Genomic DNA, 27,632 nt, shown 5'->3' on the forward strand with positions numbered 1-27,632 from the left:
CGGGCTCCCTGCTCAGAGGGGAGTCTGCTTGTTCCTCTCCCTCTGCCTCACCCCCTCACTCGTGCTCACTCTCTCTCTCAAATAAATAAAATCTTAAAAAAATATATTAGATATAAATATATAATATATAAATATATAATATAAATATTATATATGAGATGTCATCATAGAACATTGAATTTTTTTATTTTAGTCCTTATCATAGAATACTGAAATATTTTTACAACTTTTTTTAACTGCATGTAAATGACGTATATTGGGCAGTTTTTACTGAGTTTACTGTGTTAACACCACATAATTTTAAATGACTACCAAAATGTTTTATTACTTAGCATGCTTATGAAGAAGGATGCCTCCTTTATTAATATAAATATAAATTACCAAGTTAGTTTAGAATGCAGTCGTGTTCAAATTTCAGTATCTCCCACACTTGAATTCTAGGTCAAGATAACTAAATGGCTACATAAATTTATATCCTCTTCCTCCTATGACTATGCTAAAGGGATAATAAAAAATGCTTTTTAATTAATCACATCAACCACAATTACAAAAGATCAGGGACAGAGATTTGAGCAAATACCTGAATGAGCATAATTATATAGAGAGGAGAGAGCCCTGACTGCACTCCCCCCACCTTCACCACAGTAACAGGTGGTGCCCCTTCCATACAGGGCCTGAAGGTGGACTTCTGGGCCTGTCCTCAAGTAAACAAGGTGGTTTCTCTCCCCAGTGGAGTCAGCGGGCAGAACTAGGACTCCCATCTTCCTCCTGCAGTAAAGAGGAAGTGCTTTCTGCATTAGTAGAGCCTGTTGGAGGACCCCTTATTTCCACACTCTACGCAGGCAGGAATGAGGCGGTACACTTCCCTTCCTCAGGGGGTGCTCAGGATACTGCAGGACGGAGTCTTATCATCTGGATAACAAACAAGAGTGGCAGAGCCGAGTAGCATTGCACAGGCTTTGTACACTAAATTAACATTTGAAACACAGCCCACAGAAGTGAGCCAGGATGTGTACTCTGAATCTAAACAGGTTGACTACGTGCTAAAATAAAAAATTTAATTAGAAAACAGTCATAAAACAGAACACTAAAAATGTCCAGGAAACTGTCCAAAATTACTCATCATGCAAAAGCCAGGAATATCTAAATTTCAATGAGAAAATACAGTCAACAGACCACAATGCCAAAAGGACAGGGAATTTGGAATTTTTAGTTAAGAAATTTAAAGCTGATGTCATAAAAATGCTCCAGGAAGCAATTATGAATACTCCTGAAACAAATAAAAAATATGAAAGAGGAAACAACCAGAAATTTTGAGCTTAAACAAACAAACCTTCATAGGGAAAGATCAAAACAGGATGCAAATGGCAAAGAAATTAGTGAACTGGAAGTTAGTTCAATAGAAATCATGAATAACAAGGAAAAGTAGATCTTTTTAAATGATACGAACCTCAAAGATCTGTGAGACAATGAATGAAGATGTAACATGCGTGTCATCGGAGTCCCCAGAAATGAGAAAAAAAGGAATGGGGGGCTGAAAAAATATTTAAATGAATAATGGCTGAAAACTTTCCAAATTTGTCATAAGACATGACTCTACAGTTTCAGGGAGCTGAGAATATCCCAAAGAGGATAATCTCAAAGAAATCTACACCCAGACACATCACATTCAAACTTCTGAAAATCCAAGACAAAGAAAAAAGCCTTAAAACAGCTAGTGAGAAAAGAACACCGGATTGCTCTTCAGAAACCACAGACACCAGAAGGAAATATCTAACTAGTTGTCAATGCTGAGAAAAAAGGCCTGCCAACCCACAACACTGTATTAGTGAAAATATCCATTAGGAATAAGGGTGAAATAAAACATTTTCAGACAAGGGGCACTTGGGTGGCCCAGTCGGTTAACTGTCTGACTCTTGGTTTCATCTCAAGTCTGATCTCAGGGTCGTGAGATCTAGCCCCAAGTCGTGTTCTGTGTTCAGCATGGAATCTGCTTGAGCTTCTCTCTCCTTCTTCTCTCTCCCCTCCCCCTTGAACTCTCGCTCACTGAAATAAATAAAGCTTTAAAAAAATTTTTTTCAGACAAAAAAAAAAAAAAGTTAATATAATTTATTACCAGAAGACTGGCCCCAAAAATGATGTTGAAAGGAAATTCTTAAAAAAAAAAAGGAAATGGAAGAAATCTTAAGACATCAGAAATGAAGAAAGAGCAAAGAAAAATATAAACGTATGCATGGCTAAACACAATAAAGTATTCTTTGCCTCTTGAGCTGTAAAAATTATATTTGACATTCAAAAGCAACATTTATGAGCAGGTTCTGAATATGTATAAAGAAAATATCTAGACAGCTATTCTATAAAGAGAGGGGGATAGAGGGGCCCAAATGGTGGTAAAGTATCTATATTCCAATCTAAGTGGCAAAATGCTGCTATTACTGGACTGTGATAAGCTAAGTATGTATATTTTAATCCCTAGAGCAACCACAAGGAAAAAAAGTAATACATAGAGATATACTAAACACTAGAGATAACTCAAAATGGAATCCCAAAGAATGTTCAAGAAACACACAGGAAAAGGGAAACAGATACCAAAAAAATAAGTAAATAACAGAAGTAACAGAGTATACAAATAATAAAATGACAGACTTAAATCCCAATTATATCAAATGTAAATTGCACACAAATTAAAATGTATGAGTAACTTGGATATACTTATAAAAATTAAGAGTTTGTATATAATTGAATAATTCCACATGTAGAAATCCCAGAAAAAATAGTCCTATCTATAAGTGGGCAAAAATATATACACAAAGATGCTATTTTACAGAATTGGTATTGGTAAAACACTGGTCATAATCTAAATGTCAAGATGAAATTAACAAAATATGTATAATTATTGTTACATCCAAACAAAGGAGTACAAGGTAGATCAATATATATATTAGCATAAATAATGCCTATAGTTAGGGAAAAAATACATTACAGAACAAGAAGTACCATACCATCCCATTGTTGCTATAAATTATATATAGTAGGTTTACATATATTTAAAAGAATAAAGTTTAGGAAAATACACATCAGTCATTTATTGTGATTGTCTATGTAGGCAGAATCATAATGAATTTTCATTCTCCACTTTGAACATTTTAATAATGTTTGAACTTGTTTTACTAAAAGTATTTACAATGTTAATAATAATGAAATAACAAAAACATTTCTATTTTGGAAAAAGTAATTTAATGATAGAAAAATAATTTGTCATGGTCTCTATCTTGAAAACACTGCTGTTCAAGTTTAAAGAACAAAAATGTCACTGGGCGGGAGAGAGTTTGTTTCAAATGCTGCAGTGCAGGATTTGGCCAGAGACTGTCTCGGGTGGGGGGGGTCTGGGTTGGGGCTCGGGAAGCAGAAAAGGTAGTGCTGGTACTGGTGGTTTTCTGCACCTTACTGTCTAAGAAACTCTGAATTTGACAATAATTTTGTGCTTAAAAAGTGTAAGGGTCCTGGGGCGCCTGGGTGGCTCAGTTGGTTAAGCCACTGCCTTCGGCTCAGGTCAGGATCCTGGAGTCCCGGGATCGAGTCCCGCATCGGGCTCCCTGCTCAGCGGGGGGTCTGCTTCTCCCCCTGACCCTCCCCCTTCTCAGGCTCTCTCTCTCTCTCATTCTCTCTCTCAAATAAATAAATAAAATCTTTAAAAAAAAAAGTGTAAGGGTCTATCAGAAACATAAGCTAATACTTTTTTTTTTATATCAATAGATTGATGGCAACTGGAGAAAATGTTTGGTCCCAATGTGTGTGTTTTCCCTGTTTATTCAGAGACAGATGAAAGCACTGGGACACTCACAGCAAGTCTGCCAAGAGCAATACAAGTTTTGAGTGGAAAGCGCTCGCTTAATTGCCTCTATTAAGGAGCCAGAGGAATGCTGAAATCGGAAAGTACCTGACCCGGCTGCAGGTGGCCCCAGGAGCGGTAATATCACTTCCAGGTGAAAGAAGAGAGGAACTTCTCTGTTTTATAACACTGTTCTTTATGCTACTCAACAAATGTTTGTCTGACTAATGTCAAAGAACCTTGATGCTAGGTCCTTAGAATCCAAACTGGAAATAGTAGAAATACTTTTATGGGAAAAATGATATGCTGGTGTAAAAATCTGCAACTTAAATGTCAGGCAGAGAGTTTCTGACAGGTTGGTTTAACTTCAAAGAATGATTAAGATAAATGTTTGGAGGGACAGCAGGAAAGGGGGAGAATATATATATGCAATAAGGCAGAGAAGGCAAATCCATGTGCCATAACAAAAAGGTAAGAAAGCATCAAGAAATTGGAGTCAAAAAAGAAAAAAAAAAACAGCAAGGGGAAGAAGACTCAAAGTGTAGGAGATGTGACATGGGAAGGAAAATAATGTAGAACCGAGATGTGTCCAGCTCCTTATACTGTATCAAGCAGTGGAAGGTAACAGAACTTCTGTTATGAATATGTTTCTTAAATATTTGAGGTGAAAAACAAAGGATAGACATATAAATACTGAACTAGAATTAGAAGGAAAAATCAAAAATTAAATTGTGTATGTCTAGAAGAGATTTTTAAAAAGAAAAAAAAAGTTTATCTTGTCAGAAAGAATTTATTCTAATTCTTTACTGCACCTGTCATGCACACAGATGTTGACTCAGCCCTACCACCTGGGAATTAGGTAGAAACAGGTAAAAATTTTTGCCCCTAGCCCTGAGAGAACATATTTCTACCAACCAGAAAACCAGATACCATCTCTCTAGCATATGAATGCGGTCTCTGAGACAGCTAAGTCCTTGTTTTTTGCCCTGTAAAAATTGCATCTATCTGGCTATTATCACCGTTATCAGTATTCTATATCCTTTCAAGGACTACAATTCCAATTTTAAAGAATAGACCAAAGTAGGGGAAAACTAGCAGGAGAGTATTGTAACCTGGCTTGTGTATTTACCTTACAAAAGGAACTGGGGGTTGTATTTGCAGATTACATGATACTATACATAGAAAAGCCTAAAAACGTCACTACAAAACTATTAGAAATAATGAATAAAGTCAGTAAACTTGCAGGATACAAAATTAATATATAAAAATCAGTGTGTTTCTATACACTCACAATGAAGTAGCAGAAAGAGAAATTAAGACAACAATCCCATTTACAATTACACCAAAAAGAATAAAATACCTAGGAATAAACTTAACAAGGGAGGTGAAGACCTATATCTGAAAACTTTAAAATACTGATGAAAGAAATTGAAAATGATACAAACAAATGGAAAGATATTCTGTGCTCATGGATTAGAAGAATTAATTTTGTTAAAATGTCCTTCTTACCCAAAGCAATCTACAGAGTCAATGCAATCCCTATCAAAATACCAACAACACTTTTCACAGAACTAGAACAAATAATAGTAAAATTTGTAGGGAACCACAAAATACCCAAAATAGCCAAAATAATCTTGAGAAAGAAGAACAAAGCTGGAGGCATCACAATCCCAGATTTCAGGTATACTACAATCCTTAGTAGTCAAAAAAGTATGGTACTGGCAATGAAACAGAAAAGAGAGTCCAGAAATAAACCCATGTTTATATGGTCAGTTAATCATATGGTGTTGGGAAAACTGGACAACTACACGCAAAAGAATGACATGGGATCACTTTCTTACACCGTACACAAAAATAAACTCTAAATGGATGAAAGGCCTCAACATGGATTAAATGTGAGACCTGAATTTATAAAACTTCCAGAAGAAAACATAGGCAGTAATTTCTCTGATATCAGGGACGCCTGGGTGGCTCAGTCGTTAAGCGTCGGCCTTCGGCTCAGGTCATGATCCCAGGGTCCTGGGATCGAGCCCCGCATCAGGCTCCCTGCTCAGCGGGAAGCTTGCTTCTCCCTCTCCCACTCCCCCTGCTTGTGTTCCCTCTCTCCTGCCTCTCTCTCTCTCTGTCAAATAAATAAAATCTTAAAAAAAAAAAATTTCTCTGATATCAGCTGTAGAAACATTTTTCTAGATATGTCCCCTAAGGCAAGTGAGACAGAAGCAAAAATAAACTATGGGACTACACCAAAATAAAAAGCTTTGCACAGCAGACAAAGTCATAAAAAAGACAACATACTGAATGGAAGGAGATAGTTACAAATGATATATAAAATAAGGAGTTAATATTCAAGATATATAAAGGATTTATATGAGTCGATACCAAAAAACAAATATTCCAATTAAAAATTGACAAGGAATCTAAATAGACATTTTCCCAAAGCATACATACAGGTCAACAGACACATGAAAAGATGCTAAACCAAATGCAAACCAAAACCAAAATGAAATGTCACTTTACATATGGCAGACTGGCTAGAATAAAAAAGACGAGAAATAGCATGTGTTGGAGAGGATGTGGAGAAAAAGAAACCCTTGTGCGCTATTGGTGGGAATGTAAATTGGTGCAGCCTCTGTGGAAAACAGTATGGAAGTTCCTCAAAAAATTAAAAATAGAAATGCTACATGATCCAGTAATTCCACTACTAGAAAAACAAAGAAAACTAAAACACTAATTTGAAAAGATATATGCACCCCTATGTTTATTGCAGCATTATTTACAATAGCCAAGATATAGAAACAACCCAGTGTCCATCGATATATGAATAGATAAAGAAGATGTGGGATACACACACACACACATACACACACAGGAATATTACTCAGGCATAAAAAAAGAATGAGATTTTGCCATTTGTGACAACATGGATGGACTTAGAGGGTATTATGCTAAGTGAAATAAGTCAGTCAGAGAAAGACAAATACCATGTGATTTCACTTATACAGAGGATCTAAAAAAAAAATAAATGAATAAAATAGCACATAAACAAAAAGCAGGAAGAGACCCATACCTACAGAGAACAAACTGGTGGTTGCTAGAGGGGAGGAAGTGGGAGGATGGGAGGATGGGCAAAATGGGTGAAGGGGAGTGGGAGATACAGGCTTCCAGTTATGGAAAGAATAAGTCATGAGAATAAAAGATACAGCATGGGGAATATAGTCCGTGGTTTTCGGACCATTGAATGGTGACAAATGAGCATAGCATAATGTATATATACACTTACTGAATTGCTATGTTATATACCTGAAACTAATGTAACTTGTGTGTCTTCTATACTTCAATAACAAAAAATAAACCCCTGTAGGTAGGACCAATATATGAATGTAAGAAATATACATTGAAGCAAAACGCCTGAATAAAGAAAGCATCTAGAGGGCAATAGCTTCTTATATATTTTTACATATACTAATGAATTCACTAAGAGGCTGGGGCATGGGATGCTCCATACCCAGTGCTCTGGAGAAAAATGAAGGAGGGACAAGTGAGATAAAGTGTTAGGGTTTCAGATACGGTGTAGAGTAAAGGCATCAGAATGGGTGTTTTTAACACTAAAACCAGAAGATACTCAGGCATTGGCTGTTGTGTTCGAAAACAAAAAAGTATTACCCAAGTATTCCATATGTAAGCAGATTATCATTCATATAACAATCAATATATAAAGGAAAATAGACCTCAATATTTAAAATTACCCAAAATATTGCAATATATATATTCCAAGCAAAAAAATTTCTGGAATGCATATTCCAGCTGAATGAAAGATGAATCAAAATAAAATACTCAAAAGAGAGGAGAAGGTGTAGCAGGATGATAAGCACTAAACCCTTTTATAGAGAGAATAAAGGATACATAATTATAAATGTGTTCAAAGATAAATACCAATAAAAATGTTTATTCAAAAAGCATGTATGCCAAGAAAATATTAAAGCAAAAGAATATTAGGCTGATCTTGTTCTAAAAAATAAAAACGAACAATAAATTTCATAACAACCAAAGCAATATGGTATTTAAAACGGATAAGAAAAGGGGCACCTGGTGGCTCAGTCGGTTGAATGTCCAACTCTGATTTCGGCTCAGGTCATGATCTCAGGGTTGTGGGATCAAGCCCCGAGTCAGGCTCTGCACTGGGTGTGGAGCCTACTTGGGATTCTCTCTCATCCTCTTCCTTTGCCCCTCCTCCCACACACACTCTCTCAAACAAACAAAAAAGGACAAGAAAAATAGCAGAAGGAAATCGAGTCCAGAAACAAAGACAAGTCCATGTTAGAATGTAGTGTATGATCAAAGTAGTTTTTTAAATTAGTGGATAAAAGGTGCAACATTCAATATATAATCCTAGGGCAATTAGCTGAGACTTAGAATGAAAAATAAACCAAGTCTTTATTTCTTGCAGTAGATAAACAAATCAAAGCCCCAAATATTTTTTTTAAAGCCTAAAATAGTAGATAAAATAAGGGGAAATATTTTTATATTCTTGAGATAGTGATATCTATTTTTTTTTAAAGATTTTATTTATTTATTTGACAGAGAGAGACACAGCAAGAGAGGGAACACAAGCAGGGGGAGTGGGAGAGGGAGATGCAGGCTTCCTGCAGACCCGGGAGCCTGATGTGGGGCTCGATCCCAGACCCTGGGACCATGACCTGAGCCGAAGGCAGACGCTTAATGAATGAGCCACCCAGGCCCCAAGATAGTGATATCTAACTTTAAATAACATACACATCTTAGATTCAGTAAAGAAAAATAATGACATAATCAACTACATAAAAATTACAAGTCTCAGTTGGGTGGAAGATGTAAGGTTAAAAGACAAATTTCAAAGCACTTCTACACCCACATTATGTGGTTATCTGCAACATACAAGAGAACACTTGCAACTCCATAACAAAACTTTAAATAACCTGTTTTATAAGTAGGCAAAATATAGGCAATTCAAGAGGTATATAAGGGATGTACAGATTTGATGGGATGCTAGAGCACTGTGCATCAGAACTTGGCAGGAACTAAGCACTTTTGGCAAAGGACACACAGCAAGGCCATGTTGCAGGAGCAGGGGACACAGCCTTGCCACCATCTCTGTGTGTCCCCTCCATCTTCACATCCTCACATAAGAACGGGGTTGTTGGCAAGTAAGCACCTGGTAAGCTGATCACATGCTTTTCCCCTGGCTCTAGGGAGAGGTGGAAAGAGGAAGGATCTGATGCAATGGCTTTCATAGTGGAAAGTAGGGAAAGAGAGAAGGAAGGAATACATGAAAGAAGGTAAGATACTAATAGTGTTGAAAATCTACTCCTCGTCAGGACTTTTGCTAGGTTCATCTACATAATTACCGTATTTTATCTTCATCCGTATTCATTCCATGGCATGGTTTGGTGTCTACTATCTTGAAGGATGTGGTTTCTGTGTGCACGGGACCCTGAAGGGTCCATGGGGATCAATAAGTGGATCTAGAAATGCCAAGAGCCAGTAAAGCTTTCTCTCAGTCTCAGTGAGCAAGAATATGGCCTTGCACTTAAGCCTCGAGCACCAACAAATTGCCTACAAAAATAATTCATCTGGAACATGTTGTATCTCAGTGCTCAACAGCTTAGCAGCAGTCCCCACAAGCCATTCCTCAGGTGAGACCAGTGAGGAACCAGAAGAAGCCACTGGACATCAGGCCCCTCTTTTCCCCAGGGCTACCTATCTAGACTCCTTAAATGATGGGTTCAGAATGAAATTTCAAATTGGAGTAAATATTTTTTTTTAATTCTGAATCCAAGTGGGTTTGGGCTTATGAGGAATCAGTACAGTTAAAGAGAAATAAATCACAGTTTCTTTGTAAAATGGAATGAAGTGTTAATAAATGTTGGCCCCTCTGTCCAAAAGGAAATTTGCGAAGAAGGATGTCAGGAAGCAGAGAAAGAGAAACTTACAGGGCTGGTTAATATTCCACTGATGGTGCTTTGTAATACTTAATAATTTTGAACTCACTCCCACCTCAAGTGTAAGCAAATGTGTGGAAAATGGGGGAGGGGGCAAAGACCCAGGCATTTGGCCTCCTCACTCTTCCCGTGTTTGCCTTCGCTCTGTAATCCCTCAACCGTAACCACATATGCAGAGGTACATCCACCTTCTTAATACCATATCCTCACTCTCACTCCTTGGTGCACATTAAAACTTTGAACTCTTGTCTGCCAAATCTGCCTCCTGTAACCAAGGAAGATAAAGACATTTAGGAAGTCATTTTCTCTCCTCGCAAAGTTTTGACTTTCAAAGTCCATTGTCTTGCAGTGAACATCAAAACACCAAAAATCCTATTTTAGAGATCAGAGGCCAATATTACCTTCTTCACTTTTACCTTCCTGCTGTAATGATCCCATTAATTCCTAAGCGCTGGCCTTTCAGCATTCCCCATCCCAGGAAAGATGGATGACTCTGGCCCACTGGGGAGTCATGTTCTTTAGAAATACAGAATGGGTTGATTAACTTTTCATACTTCCCCACATCCTCAAACGTTCGAGAACATTCCTCCTTAGTGACCAGGACCAGCTTCCTGGGTGTACAGCCTGCACAGTCACACTTAGAAGGACCCTATGCTTTTTTTTTTTTTTAAGTGCTGCTATCACCATATTGACATTCCTAATAATTTTTTAACAAGGGGCTCTGCAAATCATGTAGCTGGCCCTGCCTATGAGTCTGGGCCTTTAGAAAGACCATTCCACCAACAAAAACTCAAAGGTGTTTCATAGTCTAGTGTTGCTAAATGTGGTATGAGCCTACTTTGCCTTATTAACTAGGGGATTTTTAATTCTCTATTTCTACTATCCCATTTACTCCCTTTCAGGCAGAAGCAAAAACTTTTTGTTAAGGTAAGATTTGTTAACATGAGTACAAATCTCAAGTTTAGGGCAAAGACTGGGTGGGACCAGGCCCCTCAGGAGCAGCAAATACCAGGAGAGAAAGAGTGCACCATGCTCAAGCACTCCCTCTGCTCAAGACCCCATCCGACACCACAGAGAAAGGAGGAAGTAAGAGAGCCCCAGGCATCCACCTGCCCACCCAGCCCAACCTCCTGAGAGGACAGAGATAGCAGAGGACCACCCCTCCATGGTCCAAGCAACACCATTGTAAAAAGCATGTGAGATTGGGGTCTCAGGACAAACAACGATGTTTGTTATTGATCCCAAATTACATGTGTAGGACATATCTTCCCAGTGATGGCACAGTTGATGTCCTGTATAAACTGCATGATCTTGTATTAGCCTGGGTAACAGCGTGTAAGACAAATATATTTCAATATGAAGGACAGACGAATTTTAATGTGCATGAATGTGAACTTACTTACCATCCAGTAAAGTTTCACGACATACTTTCCATAGTTATTGAATAAAGGCATGTGACCTTTCACAGCCTTGCACAGAGAGTAGATGTGTTCCCAGGGCTTCCAGCTGAGAGGAGGAGGTTCCCCTGCATTCCCTTTAAAGTAATTGTTCAAAGTAGCTCCATTGAATATCTTCCACACTGCATAAATTTCACTGATAATCCATCTCATCAGCTAGAGACAAAAGCCATTAGTGTTAATCAGTTGCTCTTCCATTGTTGGTACTATAATTTAGGCGGGAAACCAGTCGAAAACCTACTTCCAATCTACTTTTTCACATTAAATTCTACATGTAATGTGCTCCACATTTTGATTTCTGACCTTATAGAATGAAGTCATAGTTCTTGTCTTTGTTGTCAGGAAATATAGTCACAATACAGGCTAAAAAGAATTAACATTAAACACTCAGCTAAGAGCTGTTTCCAGAGTAAACTGTCAGTGGTTTGACATTGACCTCCATTTGACATTGACCTTCATTTGACATTGACCTTCATTTCAGCTGTGTGTGTGACACAGAAAGAGAGAGAGAGAGAATGAATGCTTCTGAGAGCTGGGGTGATTTTATTTTGGAATTAACTTTTTATAAATTATTAAGCTACCCCTCTGTAAAGGTTGAGAAGTTTGAGAAGAAAATGATCTCTTTTATGTCAATAGGATCAGCTAGACGAGGAATGAGATATGAGAAAGAATTAAAATTGTGCACACGTTTAAATATCCTCTAAGTCTGATATTTCATATGCCAATCTGTAGGAGCAGAAGTGCTCTACGTAAAATTCCCACTTGCAGAGTTTTCAACAGGCTGCAAGGCACAGTGGGGAGTTAAGCTTCAGAGACGAAACAGACCAGGATTTGAATCTTCCTTCAGATCCTTCTGCTCTGGGGCATGTCATTTCACCATCTCTAAATTGCAGTTTATGTAATGCAGTCTGTAAAATGCAGATTATGCTATCTATTTTCCAGCATTTTATAGGGAATAGAAACAATGTATAAAAAATCTCTGCGTCAAGTGGGTTTTAAGTAAAGACATTACCCTTAGTATTACCGGATTTTCTGAAATAATCATCTCGTATTTCACTGCCTGGTTTATAAGAAGATTAAATACTTGAGACTAACCTTATAAGATTTATGTTTTCCTTAATTTACATTATCTAGGACATTTCTTCAGGTTTAGTTTAGTTGAAAAAGAAAGGTAAATCAAGTATCTTCCTGTATGTATATCTGGGAATTTTGCTATAGAATATTTTATACTTCCTTAAAAAATGAAAAGTTGAAGTCTGTGCATGCTTTGGATCATAAAATAAGCATATTTTAGACTAAAATATAAAGTATAAAACAGTTCAGAGATGACATTATACTAATCAGTACATCCTGGTTGAAGAAAGAAATGTTTTGACTTTAATATTGGTCAGAATCAATAATGACTATTAATTCTGACTGGGTCAGAATTTTTCTCTGGGAGAAAATAATTTTTTAAAAAAATGCCCTGCTTCTGATATAACTGCCTTAGGGGAGTGGAACAGGTCTACTTCTGATGGAGAAAATCCAGGGTAGAAATTTCGGTGGAGGTGTTTAGGTGAGATTTTCCCTGCATTAGCATGTCAAACATCAGGACACCCTGCCCTTGAGCATCATGCAGAGCAAGTTCCAAGCAACTTCATGTCAATTGCTAGGCACGTGCATCAAGAGGAGAAATACCCAGATCGGTGAGATCCCAGCTACTCTGGGTCTAAGGGCAGGAGAATAGGGGCACGGCAATGCTAACGGCTAACATTTTCCTACCATTTGCTCATTAAACTCAACTGAAGAGGCTTCTCTTCCTCTTTGAATGTCTGGCTTATAAAATACTGAGTTATACCAAAACTTAGAGGTGAGCAAGGGAGAACTGAAATTGACAGTCTGGGAACTGTTTTAAGCAGGTCTGGAAGGTATTCTGCAATCAGGCTTCAGTTAAAACTTCCCTACATACCTCACTGCAGAGTAAATGTTCATTTGCTGAAAACAAGTCAAACAGGATTTCATTTTTCACAACTACTGGAGCCTGAAATTAAAAATATATGTAAAAAGAGATATTAGTCCTTAGGAAAAATAAAGGAAATGTAGCTGAATGGAAATATAGTTTCGTTTGATATAAACAAGTCAAACCTGATCTCATTTCTCACAACCAGAGGAATTAAAAGAAAAAATAAATAAATAAAGCTCATTATTCCATAAGATAACCCTGTTAGAGCTACGGGTGACATTCACTTAATAATGTAATGCCTATCAAACACAGTATTTTCATATACAAATGAAATGTTGTAAGATATAATATATGCGGATGATCTCAGCATGCATACACACACAATCTGAGAGTTTAAAAAATGACTTGAAATTTAAATTAATCTTTCAAGTTAAACCTGAAGCTTAGTTAACACATGCTAGCAGGAAAAATATCTTCATCCCTTTGATAAAAAATATTAGGTATGACAGCTTTTTAAAATCTTGCCCAATTTCAAATCCTCTTATCTCTTAAAAAAATCATCTGATGGTCATTATTTAATTGGCATATATCTAAAGATGCTTTTATATATTTAGACCACTAAGGAATAAACATAATAAGGGAAAATATGATTTATAACAGTTTTTAAAAATTTGTTACAATTCATATCGAGCTTATATACTTAACATATCAAATTAACATAAATGCACTTTTCATTAATAAAATAGATTTTCATGGAAACTAATGCCTTCAACTATTCTCAATCACATGTATAACTAGCATCTTGAAAACTCAATAAAATATTTCTTTATGTCTGAGAAAAATTAACTCCAAGCTACCCTGAAGGCCTGAATTGACTCTTAGTTTATAATTTATGATCATAATAAGGTACATATATGTATTATATAAAATATTTTATACAAAAATGTATATTTTAAATTCTGGTTTGGCTAATTGCACTTCTAAAATGCCCATACTCGGGGCACCTGAGTGGCTCAGTCGTTAAGCGTCTGCCTTTGGCTCGGGCATGATCCCTGGGTCCTCGGACTGAGCCCGGCATCAGGCTCCCTGCTCCGCGGGAAGCCTTTTTCTCCCTCTCCCACTCCCCTTGCTTGCGTTCCGTCTCTCACTGTGTCCCTCTCTGTCATATAAATAAAATCTTTAAAAACTAAAAAAATAAAATGCCCATACTCTTCAGCAAGTACCAACGAACATTAAAATTGATTATGGATTAAATAAATATTGAATAACTAAAATTTGAGGAGCGAAATTTAATATTTGCCTGCCAACAAATATAAAATAAAAACTGATGGTGTGTAAAAGACAGCAAATATTAAGAAAGAAGTCTCTACGGAGGTCTCTATTCCCTATACCTGTACTTGAGACAGAATACATCTCTGGACATCTTACATCTATTCAATATAATCATCACTCAAGGACCTGAACCATCAATACCTGATTCTCAGAAATAAACAAATCTGATCATTCCCTCAGTGGTCAGCGTTTATTAACCTCCTCAGTTGTATAATCCATGTTGATTCTGATATCTTAAGTCCAGGCTTTTAAGTTTTTTCATAATTTAGCTTCTCTCTGACTTAAATCATGTCCTCTGACTTCACCTTTGGCTTAGAGTAAAATAGAGTAAATCTCACACAGAAAGGTCATTATTGTTTTGCTAAATTTTTGTCTAAGCTTTCTATATGCCCACATTTAATGAGCTTCAATGTAAAATGTATTTACCACCATGGATCTAGACATTAAAACTTGAAAAACATTATTCTAAGACTATCCTAGTTAGCTAGACTTTCAGCTGTAGCTGTTCTGGTCCATACTTCAGGGGGAGTCCATGCACAAGATAAAGAGAAAAAGTCAGCACAGAACAGAGGTGTTGAGATGGGCGGCAACGTTACGATAAAGGTAGAAGAAGTGTCATCATCATCAACAATGGATGAATTTGGGGCGCCTCGGTGGCTTAGTCATTAAATGTCTGCCTTCGGCTCAGGTCACGAACCCAGGGTCCTGGGATCGAGCCCCGCATCGGGCTCCCTGCTCAGTGGGGAAGCCTGCTTCTCCCTCTCCCACTCCCCCCGCTTGTGTTCCCTCTCTCACTGTGTCTCTCTCTGTCAAATAAATAAAAAATAAAACCTTAAAAAAAAAAAACAATGGATGAATTTACTTATAATATAAGCATTATCTCTCAGAATGTTATGTTAAAGAAAAGGTGGTGTAAAAAGAAAGGTATGTTAAAAAGAAAAAGGTGGTGTAAAACTTTCCTACTTATTCACATTTGAAACGCTCTCACTTCAGGGTCTTAATATCCTTTATTTGCATGGAATGTAAACTCTGCACTGCCATTGCACAGAGCCTGAATATTATTACTAGTACGCTATTATTAAGTGCACTATATTAACACCAAAGAATTTATATTCTTCATGCCAATATTACCTAACATTATAAGTAATTTAAAGGGCACCTGGGTGGCTCAGTCGGTTGGGCGACTGCCTTCGGCTCAGGTCATGATCCTGGAGTCCCGGGATCGAGTCCCGCATCGGGCTCCCTGCTCGGCGGGGAGTCTGCTTCTCCCTCTGACCCTCCCCCATCTCATGCTCTCTCTCTCTATCTCATTCTCTCTCTCAAATAAATAAATAAAATCTTTAAAAAAAAAAATAAAAAAAAAATAAAAAAATAAGTAATTTAAAGACATGTTCATATACATCTGATTTATTTAAAATATCTTACAAGTAGGCATTCAATAAATATTCTGTTGAAATATACCTTGTTTTTTCATTTTACTAAATATCTTTGAATTTAGGATTATCTCAGCTAGTAACGGTAATTGGAAGTATGGTGGATAAATTGTATTTTCTTGCAATAGTAGCAGTGCTTATAAAGGTTAAAAATTTTAGGAATAAAATCACTTTGTGTGAAACTGAGATTCAATGGATTCTATAATAAACAGAAGAATCAGCTCCTTTACAACCATTTGATTAACACTAAATAATTATTGTAGCCTACTGGTTTTCCATGCATTAAATGAAAATGATAGGAGATTCATAAAGGAAAAAAAGGAATTGGTGATAATTAGGCCCTTGGAAACAGCAAATATATTCAAACCAACATGGCTGTTAAGAAGACAGACCAGTGGATCTAAAGTTTTCATGTACATAGTGCTATTTAAAAGGATGTTCTCTGGTGATGTCCCAGTCAGTGTGATTCAAGTTGCTGTGCATGGAGTCCAGAAATGAAGATGGCCCTTGGAAAATGCTTCAAGAATACCTGGAATGCAGAGAGCCAAGTGCAAATCTCCTGGGCTAGAAAATTAATGCTAATAAACACTATAGTAAACAGACCTTCGGGCCACATAAGTTCCTGCTAAGCAGCAGTAAAGGGAAATTCTGTCAGTCAGAAATTAAAGAATAACTTCCCACACATTTAGGCTCTCCTTTGATATCATGGAGAAAGGAAGAAAACTCAAGACTCTATTCTCTTGGGAGCCAGTACAAGTGATATTAAACTATGCTGATAAACATTTATTTCTATTAAATGCCAAAAAGTAATTCCTTTTTCTTACTGAATACCATGGGAAAAATTTACCCTACGTTGTTTTAAAAATGAGAATTTTCATAACTAGGATATTATAACCTACAGCTAACATGTATTTTGTTCAATAGTGAAAATATTTCTTACCCGATTAATTAAAAAATCCTGTGGACGTTTCCAGGAATAAATTTTCAACGATGGTGGTAATTCAATCTTTCCTTCAGGGTCTTCAAAAAAATGCTATATAAAAAATATATTGAGTTTTTTTCTCCATACGGTTCTAAAACAATGAAAGCAACTCAGTCCTAATAGAAATTAGTAAGTGCATAGATTCGATCAATAAATACACATTTATAGAGCAATTTGTGTAATTGCTCTCAGAGCTAGTTCATGGAGTATTTGGTGAATAGTGAAGTTAATAATACTGTATTTAATGAACGAAACCTCGACTGTTGAGTAACATTTTATTGCAGAGGAAGCAGTCCAAACGAGCATGAGCTGCTTTGTAATGTGAGGTAGGTATGGTAGGAAAACAATTTGAATGGGCCAGATATGGACATATTTTCCACTGAAAATAATGGGTTTTTTTTTAACTTGAGTAGAGAAGATTAAAAAATCATAAATACAATTGTATGCCAATGAAATTTGTATCCTGGATCTGACTTTCATTTATTAATTTTTAAAATTAAACATGTTATTTTGAGATAATTATAGATACCTCATGCTGTGAAATAATAAAGAGAGTTCCTGTGTTCTCTTCACTCAGTTTCTCCAGTGGTAAAATCTTCTAAAACCACAGCGCAATTTCACAACCAGGATACTGACATTGACACAGGCATGATAAAGAATGGTTCCAGCAGCACAAGGATCCTTCCTAGGACCTTTTATGGCCATGCCCACCCTTCAACCTCCTTACCACCTGTTTAATCCCTACCACCTGGCAATCATTAGGCTAGTCTCTTTTTGTCATTTCAATAATATTATATGAGGGGCACCTGGGTGGCTCAGTTGGTTAAGCTTCTGACTCTTGGTTTCAGCTCAGGTCATGATCTTGGGGTAGTGAGATCCAGCCCTGCTTTGGGCTCTGTGCTCAGCGGGGAGTCTGCTTGAGATTCTCACTCACTCTCCCTCTGCCCCTTCCTCTGCTTTCACATGCATGTTCTCTCTCTCAAATAAATAAATAAATCTTCAAAAAAAATAATGTTGTATGAATGGAATCATAGAGCATGTAAACTTGTGGATTATTTTTTTCCCCCCTCTGCCTAATTCCCTAGATATTCAATTTATTCAAGCTGTTGCATGTATCAAAAGTTTGTTCTTGTTTATTGCTGAGTAACATTTCACGATATGGATATTTGTTTGTTTACCATCTGTCCATTGAAGGACATTTGGGCTGTTTCCAATTGAGGGCTATTACTTATAAAGCTACTATAAATTTTTGCATACAGCTTACAAGTTTTTATATGAACATAAGTTTCTATTTCTCTGAGATAAATGCCCAAGAATGTAATTAATTTATTAATTTTTGAGCCCTTAGTATGGGTCAATTAGTGAGCTCTGGAAGAAGAATGATATCCAAATGTCTCTTCTCAAATGCTAGCAATATAGTAAATTAGACTTCAAGTAGCTACTATGTAAAAGTTCTCACAGTTCCTAAGGTAGTTAGGTTGTGGGGGTGGTCCTCACAGAAAATGAAAAGTGTGGGGAGTACAAAAACAATGCTGTAGGAATAGAAACTATCTGTATTGAGAAAAAGGAGTACTAAACTTCACCTGAGTTAATAGTGACAGGGTCAAGTAAATACCATTTTGTGATTTTTATGGTAATCATATTTTTATCCGAATGTTAGTGTGACCTGAGAAATGGGTTATATTTGAGGGTACTGTCTGAGCTTTACACAAAGTGTCTATGTGTATCTGAAGCATATTTAAGATACTGGAAAACTTTGAATGAAGACAAAGGCAATCCCAACATCTAGTCAAAACGATCAAAGAATGAGTCCCTGAACAATAGACTGAAGTTTCCAAGAGCCATGCTAGACTTCTGGGGTTGCCTCATGTCGTTTTTTTTTTTTTTTCCCCTTACAAATATTAATTCAGTTATTTTAAGGTCCCTTATCTGACAATTCCAAAATCAGAGTCACCTGTGGATCTATTTCTATTATTTAATTTTTCCTCTTGTTTTTCAGCCACTTAGTCTTTTTTCTTTTCAGGTGTGGTAAATTTTGATTGTATGATATATGTTGCATATAAAAATGTACATGAGTGCTAGGTAATGATGTTTTCCTCCAGAGAGGAGGATTTCATTCCTTTCTGTCAGGCAAAGTACAAAATGAACTTGACCCTGTCAACACTGGGTCTCAGGATTTGGTAGGATTGGTGTAGGTTTGGTTTTCCCTTACTCAGTACAGCCATGTTGAGGTACAAACTGAAAGGATGGAGTTTCTGAGTTCTTTCACCTTGGTATACCCTAAATTCCGATCTCTTGTCATAGCATCATGAAATATTTTCTCAGTTATTTAGCTTCCAAGCTGTTGCTTTCCACTCATTTGCTCATTTGCTTCTATTATAAAATTTAAGACTAAGATGAACTCTCGTCACACTCAAGCAGACTTACAAATAGAGGGCTTTTTCCTGTTTTGTCCTTTTCTTTTCCACCTTTGCCTGCGTCCCACTTCTCTGCGTTTATGTCAGCCTCGCTCCATTCTGGCCAGATTGGGAATTTCCCCTTCTTCTGCTCCACGGAACTAGGTTGCACATTACTGCCAAAGTAGTACTGCCTAGAGACAGAGCAGGGAGGTGGGTTAGTTGTAAGTCAAATCTCTGAGGTAAAATATTAGATTCATTGCATGGTATAAATTTAATGATCTTGTCAGCAATCACATTAAAGGCATTTTTCGATAGTCTTACCGGTAGCCAGACAGCTTCCACAGGTTAAGGTTCAAAAAACTAAAATACCCAAGGAGATTATTCCATAAATTTTGAGCCTTAGGCCCTACTTACTAATGCAGGACATTCATCACAAACACATAAAATGCCATGAAGGGGAATATTTATATACAATTCACGCTTAAAATCCTTTACACGTATAATATTAATGGCTTTTTGAAGATCAGTACAAATATAATTTTGACTTTTCCCAGTATAAGAGTGCTATGTGATCATTATTTTAAAATAATTTTTTTTTAATTACATAAGTAGGAGAGACATGCCCGCTCCATTAACATTGTTAACGACTGTCCATTCTGTAAGACTAATGCAAGGATATATGTTTCTTCTTCAAAAATAACGTCATTCAGCACATTACAGACTGTTTCTTTCCATTTATCAGTATACTGCAAATAGTTCCTATGTCAATGAGAATTTATCTAAATACAAATTTAATGATTCCATACTGTTCATTGTATAAATACACTACTTCCTTTTGTTTAATTAAGTTTCTATATTTAAAAATTTGAAGGTTTTGATTTAAAAATTTTTTCACTATTATATATATTTTTAAGACTTTATTTATTTATTTGACACAGAGAAAGAGAGAGAGCACTAGCAGGGGGAGAGGCAGAGGGAGAGGGAGAAGCAGACTCCCCACCTGAGCAGGGAGCCCAACACGGGGCTCAATCCCAGGACCCCGGGATCATGACCTGAGCTGAAGGCACACTATTAACTGACTGAGCCACCCAGGCGCCCCTTTTTCACTATTATAAACAAGACTTTGGTAGCTTTCCTTATTGACAAATCTTTGCATACACTATTAATTCTTTCCTTAGGATAGGTTTTAATAAGAGTACTTACAGTACCCAAATATATGCGTATTTAAAATTTGTGATATATTTTCACTAATTATTTACAGAGAAGTTGGACTTGTTTTCTACACTCATTATTAACATATTACAATTTCATATCTCTAAACCTTGACTTTTACCTTTTCTTTATTATTATGTTTTAAAGTCTAATTTTTTTAAATTTATTTATTTGAGAGAGAGCACATGCGCGTGCATGAGCCCATGCGCACCAGTGTCTTGTTTAATTTTTCAAGTTTTAACTATGAATGACTGGACCCCTGCTCTAGACCCTGGGATAAGCAGTGAACAAACCAGACTAAGATCTCTACCCTCATAGAGTTCATATTCTAGTGGGAGGAGATATAAATCACAGCATAAATTAAGTAAAATATATAGTGCATTAGAAAGTGAAAAATGCTAGGAGGAAATATAAAATAGGAAGGGGGAACTGAAGTGTTAAGGTACACAATTTTTAATATAGTGGTTAAGGAAAGCACTCCATAATACGGTAATAGTTAAGTCAATAGTGAAAGAACATAAAGGATCGAGCTATGTGGATCTGTGGAAAGACTGTTCTGGAAACAGGAAACGGCAAGTACAAACAGAAAGGCAGAGTCTTCCAGATGCAGAGAGCACCCTGGCTTATTTGAAGAATAAAGATATCAGTGAGGCTGAGGGAAAGTAAAAGGAGATAATTGCAGAGAGGTAACAGGAGATGCAGAAATTATAAAGGTGATCTAAGCCAAAGGAAGGACATTGGTTTCCCTAGGTGAGAAGGGAAGCCACAGGAGAGTTTTGAACAGGAAAGTTTGTAATCATTCATTCTTGCTGCTATGTTGAGAAAAGGCCAAAGGAAACAAGAGAGAGAATTTAGAAGACGCTGAAATAACAGGTAAAATCTAATGGTGATTTGGACCAGGTTGCTAAGAGTAGAGGCAGCAAGAGAGAGTCCCCTGTTTTTAAGAGAAAGCCAATAGATTGAATTGATGTTTCCTGTAAGACAGAAGACAATGGGATTGGGCAAAACTGAGGTAAGAAGTAAAGCAGCGTTTCACTTCCGAATGAACTGTGTTTTAAATGTTTATCACATGTTTACGGAGATGTTGAATAGTTCAGCATAGGATTCTGAGGCTTTGGGAAAAAGAATTAGTCTAAAAGTGAAAATTTGAGTCATCAGCATTTAGATGATATTAAAGTCTTAAGACTGGATTAAATCACCAAGAAAATGACCATACCTAAGGAATAGACACTCGCAGGAAGGCTATTCAAGATACCTAACAACTGGTAAGGAAGGAGCATTGACCAATCCTCAAAGACCTCTAGTTATGCGAGACATTATTTACTTTGAGTAGTGGGATCAGGGATATGAGGTCCTCAGGGTAGGTCAGGGGCTCAGGGCAGGAGGCAGAAATGTCTGGGGCTCAAGGTTATTGGTAAGGTTATTGTTAAGGCTACTCAACAATCAACATTAAAATATTTCAATATTCTAACCATCAGTACAGCTGTATAGCTGCCCTGATACTCCATGTGAAAAGTCAGAAAGAGTAGGAAGAAAACTGAGAAAAGCAGTCTGTGAGTGTGGTGGACAGGATAATGCATCTTCTCCCGCCACCCCCCACCTCCGCCGATATATCCACACCCTAATCTCAGAACTGGGGGATATGTTACCTTCCATGGCAAGCGAGGGTTTGTAGACAACTTTAAGTATTTGAGATGGGAGCTTATCCTGGATTATCTGCATGGGTTCAATGCAGTCATAAGTGTTCTCAAAAGTAGAAGGAGGAGACAGAAGTCATCAGAGGGAGATTTGACCCCAGAAGATTGAATAGAAAAATGCAAAACTGCTGGTTCTGAAGACAGAAGGAGGAGGCCACATGCCAAAGAGACTGAGCAGCTTCTCGAAGCTGAAAAAGGCAAGGAAATGGATTCTCTCCGTGAGCCTCTAGAGAGGAACGCAGCCCTGCTGGTACCTTTGTGTTAGCTCAGTGAGACCCATTTTGGACTTTGGACCTCGAGAATTGCACAATAACAGTTTTGTACTGTTTAAGCCACTAAGTTCATGGTGTTTTATGATAGCAGTGTTAGGAAACAGTGACAGGAATAAAACAGTAGAGGGTTACGCCTTGGAAGTCAAGTAAAACATTTTTTTTAAGTAAGAGAATGCCCAGCAGATCCAAATGCTGCTAATAGGTCAACAGAATGAAATAGGAACAAATAAATGTTGAATTTAGCAACAAGAAGGTGAAAGGTCTCTCTCAAATTTCACCTTCTGGGGCTGGGGGTGGAGGGACTCTCTCGAACACCCTATCTAGTATGGCTACCTCTCTGCATCCTTTTATACTGCTTCATTTTTATAGCACTTGGCAGTTCTCTCACTAATCCTTCAGTGCTTGTGTGTTTCCACAGGTAGGCTTTGTAAGTTTCACAGGAGTAGGATCAGTGGGTTTTTTGTTCACTCCGCCTATCTCCAGCAATTGAAACAGTGCCAGGATAACATAGGAAATCGGTCTCCTGTCTCTCTGTCATCTATTTACATGAAATGAAAAAATGAATGTCTTTACGTACTATTTCTATCATTTCTAATTAGAACTGTTTCAAGGTTTTGGGGCGCCTGGGTGGCTCAGTCGTTAAGCGTCTGCCTTTGGCTCAGGTCATGATCCCAGGGTCCTGGGATTGAGCCCCGCATCGGGCTCCCTGCTCCAGGGGAAGCCTGCTTCTCCCTCTTCCACTCCCCCTGCTTGTGTTCCCTCTCTGTGTGTGTCTCTCTCTGTCAAATAAATAAATAAAATCTTTAAAAATAAATAAAACCCTTTTGTTAAAAAAAAAAAAAAAAGAACTGTTTCAAGGTTTTACGTACAGGTAGAGATTGATCAGATGGCTCACCAGTCCTGTTTCTCATTTCCTACATTTCCCAATCCTTTGCAATTTGGCTGGTACTTTGTGGTGGTGTTTTGGACAATAGTATGTATGGGAATGTGTTGTGTCCTACCTCTAAGCTCATAAAACATCCTACGAGATACTTGTCAGCATGCTCAATCCTTCAGAGAAGATCTTAGGAAATGCTAATTGATATGGTTTTGGAATATAGGTGAGGTTTGGTGAGGTGAGGTCCAGAGCTGATGACCAAGAAAGAATTCTTGAGACGTCTTTGGTGCAAAATGGTGGTTTATTAAAGCACGGGGACAGGACCCGTGGGCAGAAAGAGCTGCCACAGCAGGGTTGTGAGGGATGGCTGATTGTATACTATGGGGTTGGGGAAGGGAAAAGAAGGGGACGTTTCAAAAGGATTTTCATATGTTAAAGAAGACTCACAGGATACCTCAGGCCTTGTCATTGTCAAGTTAGGGTTGTTTTTCCCTCTAGCAAGGCATTAACATGAAGATAGTTGGGAGCTTCCTGGAGGAACATAACACTGCCCACTTCAAGTATCTGTCAATGGGCTGCAGGTTATAAGGACATTTAATTGTATCTGCACTTCCTTCTAGAAGCTAGGTTATTGATAGAAATGCTTTGTTCTTATAGATTGCTAAGACATTTGTAAACTGAGGGAGACTCAGGAGACTCAGCCTTGCAGGATTGTGATCTCTGTTTTTCCTTTCCTTAGCTTCGGGGCAGCCAGGAGTGCCTGAGGAATGTCACATATATCCCATCTGGGGAAGGGGGGGTTGTGGGGTGTCAGCTTCTGCTTTGTCTTCAGCTTGCCTTCTGTTCCCTCATCAGTAATGCCACAAGATGGAAGGAGCCAAAAATCCTTATTTAGCACATGCAAAGCCACTACTAAACTCCCGATCAAACTCTAGTATAAATGAGAAATATCCTTTGTTGTGTGATGTGGGGGTTGTGTGATCTTGTAGCCAGCACTGATTACTTCCTACTTGCTTTTTTGATAGTCTAGCTAGCACTGGTTGTTAACGTTGACAAATATAAAGGTTATAATTCTTTTTTTAGGGTTTGGATTTCTTCTTTTATATCTTTAATCATTATAAACATACACATGGTAAATTACTTATAGATTATTTTTCTACTATCTTAAATCTTTGATACTTCTTTTTTGTTGTTGTGATTTCTGCCTTTTTAAAAATATATTCTCATGTTTATTATGAGCCCATCCTTATCAGGGTTTTCTTTTCCACAGATCCCCCTTTCCCCAAGGCAATCTGTATTGAAAGAATGGGTTTTCAATGTTAATATGGAATTTTCTTTTCTTTCAGAGATCCCAAATAAAGAAGCCATCCAGGAACCCATAGGTACTTTAAAATCAGATCTCGAACCTACTAAGTCTCAATCCCAAGGTTTCCATTTCTCAAGGAAGGTTTTTTATTTTTCAGCGGGACACTAAGCGTAGAAAATCTAACTTTCTTATAATCTAAAATTATAAAGCAGGTTTTCTTATTCACCTTTTTAAAAAGAATTAGGGGCGCCTGGGTGGCTCAGTTGGTTAAGCGACTGCCTTCGGCTCAGGTCATGATCCTGGAGTCCCTGGATCGAGTTCCGCATGGGGCTCCCTGCTCTGCAGGGAGTCTGCTTCTCGCTCTGACCCTCCCCCCTCTCATGTGCTCTCTCTCTCATTCTCTCTCTCTCAAATAAATAAATAAAATCTTTAAAAAAAATAAAAAATAAATAAAAAGAATTAAACTTTTGGAAAGTCATGCCTTTATCCAAGGTTGGAACACTCCCTTTCCTCATTTGTCCTATATATATTAAAACAAAAGACTCTGCTTTCGTAAGATGGCTAAGCCTTCTCTAGGGAAGCTACAGCCTCAGTTTAGAGTTAAAACATTCTGACTTTCAGTTCCGTCCTCGTTTCTGGATCCTGAAGATTTTTATTTCTTTAGGTAGGCACTTGTAGGTATTATTCTTTTTATCTTAATCCACTATCTTGCTGGAAAAGAAAGTCTAAGAATATATCCATCGTAAAGGAGTATTTCTAAGCAGTATGTAAGAAAAGATGACAGAAAGGTGACTAGAATAGTTTTCGGAAGAAAGGGAATTTTTCATAATATTAATAGAAAAGTCAAGGCATAAAATAGCCCATTACCGTACCTCTGTTTTATTGGGGGTTGGTACAACTGTAGAGATAAAAAGAAATTCGTGACTTTGTATCCATCAAAATCATGATAAAATTTAACTCATTCGGGAAGCTCAGTCTCTTAAAAGCTGTTTTTCTGACGGGAAGATCTAATTTCTTTTTTTTTATTTTTATTTTTTAAGATTTTATGTATTTGAGAGAGAGAATGAAGAGAAAGAGAGCATGAGAGGGAGGAGGGTCAGAGGGAGAAGGAGACTCCCCGCTGAGCAGGGAGCCCGATGCGGGACTCGTTCCCGGGACTCCAGGATCATGACCTGAGCCGAAGGCAGCCGCCTAACCAACTGAGCCACCCAGGCACCCGGGAAGATCTAATTTCTTTAAAAAAAATAAAGGCTCTGCTAAGATTATGTTTTGCTCTCCTTTTCATTCTGTCAAGCCTAAGTAAATATTCTGGCTCCCTCCCTAAAGCTATTAAGCTTTATCACTAATTGGCCTACCTTCCTTGTAACAGGTCAAATTTGATTCTATCTATATTGAAGATCACTTAAAAAAGACTCTCATTTGAGGTATCTTATATCAGCCCAATAGCTCACCTATATGTTACACACACAATATAAACATAGTCAGGGGCGTCTGGGTGGCTCAGTTGGTTAAGCGACTGCCTTCGGCTCAGGTCATGATCCTGGAGTCCCTGGATCGAGTCCCACATCGGGCTCCCTGCTCGGCAGGGAGTCTGCTTCTCCCTCTGACCCTCCCCCCTCTCATGTGCTCTCTCTCATTCTCTCTCTCTCAAATAAATAAATAAAATCTTTAAAAAAAATAAAAATAATTAAAAAAATTTAAAAAAACAATATAAACATAGTCAAAGATAGCCCAATGTCAAATACACTGTAGACCTCACACACGAATATGTTGCTTTTGAAACGGTCAGCACAGTATGACTTTTGACGCTCGCCGCCAGAACATGCCTACGGCTATAGTATAGCGGAGACCCGTAACCACTCCAAGCACATTATTCCTGGTTTCATCAATTCTGAGAACAAGCTAATCTTTAAACACAGAAGTAGCTCAGGACTTTTGAAGATTTAGGAACTGGTAATACTGGGAAATAAATGTTGCCAAATTCTAGAAAACTCATATGTGCAAAGAAATCAAACCTACACGCTAAAATATCAGGGGAGTACCCAGACTTATGTTATTCACATAGCAATATACCCAAGTACTAGCTAATGATTGAATCCATTAAAATTACAAGTTGTATAAAAGATTTGAAAGATAACTATATCCTCAAAATATATGGCTAAACACTCCCTTCTACACAGTGAGTCTAAATATGCTATTGAGATAGAGGAAGTCTCACTGACATTTTTAGGAGAGGCTAGAAATCTATAGACAAACATATTTATGGAAATTTATTATTTTAAAAAAACTTCACGTCAATGAGGAATGTTTATCACATAAAGCCTGTACATTCAAAATGCCAAATGATATTTTAAAGGAAAATGATGCTTGGAGGGAGAAAAAAAATTCCACAGAACCAGACAACAGGCTGATTTCCAGAGCGGATATATAAAATGTAAAGGTACTCCTGGGGAAAAGAGAAGCAACGGCAGAAAGGAAGCAAATTTGTAACACCAGGTCAAGTTGGACAGAATAGTCTGACATGAAAATGATATATTAAGTAAGCAACAGATACAAAAGTGTTAAGATGATTATATATAATATATGTAATTAATAGATATATTAATTATATATATATAGTTGTGATTGAAATGAACCGATCATGATTAAAAGCCATTGAAAAATGTGAATGACTGTTTGCAGAGGCAGGAAGTGGGCAAAATGGGTGAAGGTGGTCAAAAGGTATAAACTTCCAGTTATAAAATAACTAAGTCATGAGGATGCAATGTACAGCATGATGACTATCGTTAATAATACTGTATCACATATTTGAAAGTTGCTAAGAGAGCAGATCTTAAAAATTCTCATTACAAGAAAAAAATTTTGTAACTATGTATGGTGATGGATGTTAACCAGACTTAACCGTGGTGATCA

The 27,632-nt window shown here is 37.4% G+C and overlaps 1 protein-coding gene across 1 annotated transcript in view; it reads right to left on the reverse strand.

Moving 5' to 3' along the window:
• Positions 1-27,632, reverse strand: part of ADGB (androglobin) — a 156,978-nt gene that overhangs the window by 111,764 nt on the left and 17,582 nt on the right. Inside the window, 4 exon segments of the mRNA XM_021693470.1 lie at positions 11,214-11,423; positions 13,216-13,287; positions 16,915-17,007; positions 19,384-19,546. Coding sequence (XP_021549145.1) covers positions 11,214-11,423; positions 13,216-13,287; positions 16,915-17,007; positions 19,384-19,546 — 538 coding nt within the window.

Source organism: Neomonachus schauinslandi, chromosome 8, assembly GCF_002201575.2.
Source record: "Neomonachus schauinslandi chromosome 8, ASM220157v2, whole genome shotgun sequence".
NCBI classification, from domain to species: Eukaryota; Metazoa; Chordata; class Mammalia; order Carnivora; family Phocidae; genus Neomonachus; species Neomonachus schauinslandi.